At 37.5% G+C, this 6,578-nt stretch overlaps 1 protein-coding gene across 1 annotated transcript in view; it reads right to left on the bottom strand.

Moving 5' to 3' along the window:
- Positions 1–2,643: 2,643 nt before the first annotated feature.
- Positions 2,644–6,578, bottom strand: part of LOC135222762 (gastrula zinc finger protein XlCGF8.2DB-like) — a 98,086-nt gene continuing 94,151 nt past the window's right edge. Inside the window, exon 2 of the mRNA XM_064261015.1 lies at positions 2,644–5,824. Within this exon, the coding sequence (XP_064117085.1) occupies positions 4,203–5,213 (1,011 nt within the window). The 5' untranslated portion in view covers positions 5,214–5,824 and the 3' untranslated portion in view covers positions 2,644–4,202. The remainder of the gene's footprint in view (positions 5,825–6,578) is intronic.

Genomic DNA, 6,578 nt, shown 5'->3' with positions numbered 1-6,578 from the left:
AGTAGCACTTCAGCTGCCATCTTTGACCTTTGTTTTTTTTGTTTTTTGCGTATTTTTGCCTAATTAGGTAAGTTTGGTTGCATTATTTGTCATCTTAGACTGATTATATGTTATATTATTGATTCATCGTGTTGCTGTTGTGTCTTGTTAGCTAACCCCATGAGTATTTTGTGGTATATAGAGTAACCGGTGATCTTGAGAGGTTGTTCGTTCGTTTGTACGTATTTTATATCATATTTTTGCCAGTTCTAAGTAAATTTGGTTGTTTATTTGTCATCTAAGACTGTTTATATGTTATATTATTGACTTATTATGATGATTTCGTGTTGTTTGTTTGTCTCTTGACCATTTTGTGATACGTCAAGTATAATTTTTTCCAAGGATTTTTTTTTGGTTTTTTTTTTTTCCTTTTTTTACGATGAGTACCGCACTATTTTACTAGCTCTCCATTGGTGAACTTTTAGAATCTTCTGTATTTCTTCATTTTTACGTTTTAGTAAGTTTCATTGTTCTTTTTTTTTTATTTTAGACTGTTTATATGATATATTGTCAAGTAATTTGTTAGTATCTTGACTATTTATTTATTATTCTAGCCTTTTATTTATTTTTTATTTTAGCCCAGTTATGGCAAATTACCATGACAACAGTGATACTGAGGAATCATTTACAGAGCTTGAAAGTTCTGGCTCAGAAGGCGACGATTCAAGCTTGGATGATTCCAGTGACGATGACAGCGATACCAATACAGATACAGATACAGTAATGGATGAAACACAATGGTGGAGAATCGCAGATTCTACTGCCCCTCCACCCCCGCGATTTCCATTCACAGGGACAAACAGGTCTCAATATCCCAGGGAATATTGAAAGTATGTCGCCTTTAGATTTTTTTCCAGTATTTTTTGATGATGAACTGATTGAACGTATTTGCACTGAAACCAATAGATTTGCTGAGCAATGCAATGCAGACCCAGAAATACGGTGGCATCCTGTAACTCCACCTGAACTCAGAGTTTTCTTAGCACTAAATACTTTGAAAGGAATTGTGAGGAAGCCTGAAGAATCCTTGTATTGGTCCTAAAAATCCACTTCTTAGAACCCCAATTTTTGCTGAAACTATGCCTTTCAAAAGATACAAGAAAATCAGGCAGTACCTGCATTTTTCTGATAATGAAGCATACGATGCAAATTCGCATCCTAATCCCAAACTGAATAAGATATATCCTATTTATGTGCACTTAGAAAATAAATTTAGAACTGTCTACACCCCACAAAGAGATATTTCAATTGATGAGAGTCTCTTTGCTATATAAAGGAAGATTGGGATGGGTACAATATATCCCATTGAAGAGATCAAGATTCAGCATAAAGTTCTTTATGTTATGTGAAGCGAGTACAGGATATGTGTGGATTTTTTTTTATTTATGTAGGTAAAGGAACACAATTCGACCAGGATTTCATGAATTGCCTAAATCCTCACAGGTTTGTAATGACTTTACTGAAACCTCTTTTGAATAAGGCTATTGCCTTACAATAGACAATTACACCCAGTCCTGAGTTAGTGGATATTCTAGTAAAATGTAGAACACATTGCTATGGCACTGTTAGAATAAATCGAAAAGACCTGCCAGTTTCATTGAAAACTGAAAAGTTGAAGAAGGGGGAAATGTCTGCTTATCGTAGAGGTAAAGTTATGGCCATGAGATGGAAGGATAAAAAAGATGTTGTTCTACTCTCCACAGTTCACAATAGTGATGAAGTTGAAATTGCGAGTAGGAGAGGTACGAAAAAGAAGCCCAAAGTTTGTAGTAGACTATAACCACACAATGGGTGGTGTGGATAAGTTGGATCAAAACTTGGCAAATTATCCTGTTCCCAGGAAAAGAACAAAAAAATATTACAAAAAAGTTTTCTTCCATCATCTAGATCTAGCCCTTTGGAATGCATATCAGTGTTTCAAGATGTAGTGAAAATTGCTGTTCATCTCTCAATTCAGTTGGAAATAATTGATTCAACTCTGAAGAAGTATCATGCTGAAATCCCTCAAACAAGACCAGGTAGACCATCTATTTCAGCGAATCCTACCCGCTATTCAGGAAGGCATTTTCCAATTGACATTCCTCCTACACCCAAAAAGAAATTTCCTACAAGGCAATGTGTTGTTTGCTCTAAGAAAAGGGATAATAACGGAAAACCGATCAGACGAGAGTCTCGCTACATGTGTGAGATATGTGAAGTTAGTCTGTGTATAACCCCCTGCTTCAAATCATACCATCAAAATGATTGGGAAATACACTGGTTTATGTGAAGTGAATTTTTTTTTTTTTTTTTTTTTTTTTGTTTTTTTTTTTTTTTTTTTTTCCCAAATGCCCAAGTGAGAAATATGAATGTTTTGTTTATTCTAATGGTGAAATTTTTTTTTTATTTCAAATGAAATGAAAAAATACTTTTATCAAATGAAGTGGAAAAATAAAAAGTTATAAAGCATCAATATGATTTTTATTCAATTCCTATTATCAAATTACTCAAACGAAGCATACGAGATATCTCGTGATAGAATAAAAATGATTATAATTTATACGAGATAACTCGTTATTGGCCATAAAAGGTCTCAAGTGGAGTTTTCTAAAAAAAAAAAAAATTACAATTTTTACATAAAATAATCACAATTTTCTGTTGAAATCAAATTAGAATAGAGTCTAAACAAGTTAAATTTTAATTTAATTCAATAAAACAATTAGATTCTTTTTGAAACATTATGTTGAAAAAATAAGTCTTTTAAGGGGTTAAAAAGAAGGATACTCCTCTCGCACCAAAAGGCACTGCCCTCCAAAACAAGAGGAGATCCCCAAATATCAACACCACACAACCACACCCCATCCTTTTCTTTACCCGATAAGCAAGCAAAGAGGGCAAAGGAGAAGAAAGAATACTGGCAGGGAAAAACCAAAAAGCGAATCTCCGAAGTTTCCCCCCAGTAAATTTTCCTAAAGCATAAACATAAATGTCAAATAAATATACTATCGCGCCCTTACTAGTAAAGGGTGAGAGTAAATGATAAAAGTGTAAATACACCCTTGTCACTAACCTCTAATACACAAAGGGAAAGGCAGCTAGCAAGGTTAATCACAAAAAGTGGGTTTGTATATTATTATTATCAAACACAGTATATTCAAACCAATTAAGGAAAAATCCCACTGGCAAATCGTGATTAACAGCCAATTCGCAAAAGCTCACAAACACATCTTTACTCGAAGATGGCCGAAAGTAAAGTGGAATGTTTACATCCAGGCAGGTGGGTCTCCCTCCCTACTGGACAGTAGTTACTGCCTAACCACCTTGTTCAAGAGTTTTAACAGCCATGTTCCAGCTTCAATGTAAAGTAATTCCTAATGTAAAGGACCGAGGGTTTGTATATCGTGTAAGAACAAATGTGGATTCAAGAATAGGGTAACAGTTTAAGACTAGTAATGTCCAACCCTTGTTTAATATAATTCTGTAAAAAGGTTAATGATCCAGTTTATTTTAATGGACTTTGTAAGATATTTGGTAAGTAGCACCTAAAGTTAACTGTCAATCTGATAAGTGACAAGTCTCTCACGCTGTAGCTGACATAAAGCTCTAAAAATGGACAGGATTTTTTCAAGAAAAAACTGCATTCTGAAAAATAAGAGCATATAATGAAAGCAGATGCTCTTATTGCTCCTTCTACTGAGGAATGACATGTCTGGAATTCTGTGCGATGTTGGAACAAAAGATTTCTTAACCACGTCTATTCTGACATTTTTATTAGCTTGGCAATTAAATATTTTTCTGGTATTCTGAGAATTTGGTTTTTGGTCTGACCAAGCAGTTTGTATAGTATCTGACAAAGAAATTTAAAGGAGGATAGAAAGTGGGGTTCCCTTGGCTTATTCGCATAGTAATTCTTGTAAAATACATTCAGCCAACAGCACCGAATCACCTCAAAGGAATGGGTTTCCTGGGGTGTATTAAAGCAGGTTCTGTGAGGTTCCTCATCTGGAATTAAGCAACGCAGTTTCTGTCGGTTTAACAATTATTTCTGATAGTGAGTATGTACTTGTCTGTGTTGCAAGACTATTTTCCTAAGGATAATCTCTATTATTACTGACAGAGCCTTCATCTGCATTGAAAGACTGTTCAAGATCATTTTGCTGAATACATTCTCTTTCCCTAGTTCCTCACGAATGCTCTCCAGTGTGAACATGCATGTGCTTCAGTACATGACTCTTTTGCACAAAAGCCTTCCCGCAGACGCTGCAATTGTATGGTTTTTCTCCAGTGTGAACCCTGACATGAGTCGCGAGGTCAATCTTCCGCGGAAATGCCTTACCACAAGTGTCGCAGGCAAATGGTTTTTCTCCCGTATGGGTACGAAAGTGCTGCTTGAGCTCATTTGTTTGGGCAAAAGATTTCCCGCATTCCGTACACACGAAAGGCTTTTCCCCAGTGTGTGTGCGCATGTGTCTGGTGATGCCACCCTTGTGGGAGAACGCCTTACCACAGATGCTACAGGAGAAGGGCTTATCGCAGGTGTGCACCTTCATGTGCTTGGTTAGATCGCTCTTATGAGTACATGCCTTGCCACACAAGTTACAGCTGAATGGTCTGACCCCAGTGTGGCCTTTCAAGTGACTAGTGAGGTAGCTCCTGACGGAAAAGGCTTTCCCACACTGAGCGCAAACAAACGCCTTCTCTCCAGAGTGGATCCTCATGTGGTTGGTGAGGTGGCATTTCACGGCAAAGGCCGAGCCACATTCCGCACAGGTGTAAGGCTTCTCGCCAGTGTGGGTTCTCACATGATTCGTCAGGTCGTTCTTCCTGAAGAAGGCTTTCCCACACTCGGGGCATTTGAACCTCTTCTCCCCAGCGTGAGCCACGGCATGCAGTTTGAGGGAGTACCTGTCGCCAAAGGCCTCTTCACAATACCCACAGATGTAAGGCTTCTTTTTCTCAGGGACTTCTGCCTGAGTTATGAGAGGACCTTCAAGTTCTTCACTAGTAAGCGTCTCCTCCTCCACACAACTGCTGAGAATGTCATTCTCAATCTCTACTCTGCACGAATACTTCACGTCAGCCTCAAAACCCTCACTTGTTTCTGGCTCTGCCTTGAATTCCACAAGCGGATCTAAAGACAAAGAGTTGTGGCTGTTTTCGTGATCGACCGGAGAGTCTGATAACGGATCTTCCATCTCGCTCTTCTAAGGCAATTCTGATGAAAGTTCTGATCCCATTTTAACCATTCTGGTTCCTCTATTCTAATCTACGTTGCATTCAGTGCCATCAAGTTACAAATTTCAGGATAGATTCTTAAAACATACTATGCTTTTATCTGCCCAGTTGCAAATTTCTTCCTTACAAAAGTGCCCCCCTCAGACTGGTCTTATCATTACAAAATATTTCTGACAAAAAATCATTAACAGAAGATCATTAATTTTTCAATACATAACCATTAGTCACTCAAAACAAGTTTCATTTTACATCTGTATAGAATTTTAAAATGGTATTACACACAAGACTTGAAATATAATCCCCAATTACACACATATGCAAAGGAACTACAGTAGGATACTTTTTCTTGGGGTTACAAACTGCAACATCTTGTATCTGAAACTGAATTTCATCTGGAAATCTATGAATCTAAGGACAAATAATTCGACATATCTGAGAATTCAACTGGAGGAGCTGAAGAATTTCCCGACGACTAAATGCCCAATTTCAGCGACAGAATCCATCCTCTTCCTTTCCCAAAACACTTCATGATTAGAGAATTCATCGCTGATATTCCACAGCCAAGAGACCTCTGCAAGAACAGGATGCAAAGCACGATTAGGGAAAACTTCGCGACGGGAAAAGGGAGGGACATCCAAGCAAAAACCCAACATTAAACATTAAATGAAAGTGCTCAATTCCCCAAAATTTTCAACTTATGTGAAATAAAAACTAACACAGGTTACAGAGACAAATTTATCCTCTAGGAGTCAGTGATTTTAGATAAATAGTACAGAATGTTAGAGCATTTTCAATGTTTCATATATACAAATCTCTTATTTCATTTAAGCCACAAAAACTTGTGTGTGTACCCAAAATCACAATTTTTTAAAGTAAATTGTATTTTTCTTAACTATACATAACTGAGGTCCTTTACATTAGGAATTACTTTACGGCAAAGCTGGAACACGGCCGTTAAAACTCTTGGACAAGGTGGTTAGGCAGTAACTACTGTCCGGTTGGTGGGGAGACCCACCTGTCCGGATGTAAACAGTCCACTTTGCCTTTCGGCCCAGGTTTCAGATTGAGGGGTGGCATGAGATGGACATAAATGTAAAGGACCTCAGGTTTGTATAGTTAGGAAAAATACAATCTACTTAAAAAAAATTTTGATTTTTTCCTACATGATATACAAACCCTTGGTCCTTTACATTAGGAAGACTCACTGATTGGTGGGAGGAATCTGAGTGAGTCTCTAGAAATGACTGGAGTTCAGCACACCTAGGTATGAAATTCCTTCTGGTCAGAAGAGCGAGGAGGAGTGCCTTTCCTCTGACAAACTGATT

This window comes from Macrobrachium nipponense, chromosome 8, assembly GCF_015104395.2.
Source record: "Macrobrachium nipponense isolate FS-2020 chromosome 8, ASM1510439v2, whole genome shotgun sequence".
Taxonomy (NCBI): domain Eukaryota; kingdom Metazoa; phylum Arthropoda; class Malacostraca; order Decapoda; family Palaemonidae; genus Macrobrachium; species Macrobrachium nipponense.
Note: the sequence above shows the minus strand (reverse complement) of the source record. Positions and strands in the feature narration are given on the sequence as shown.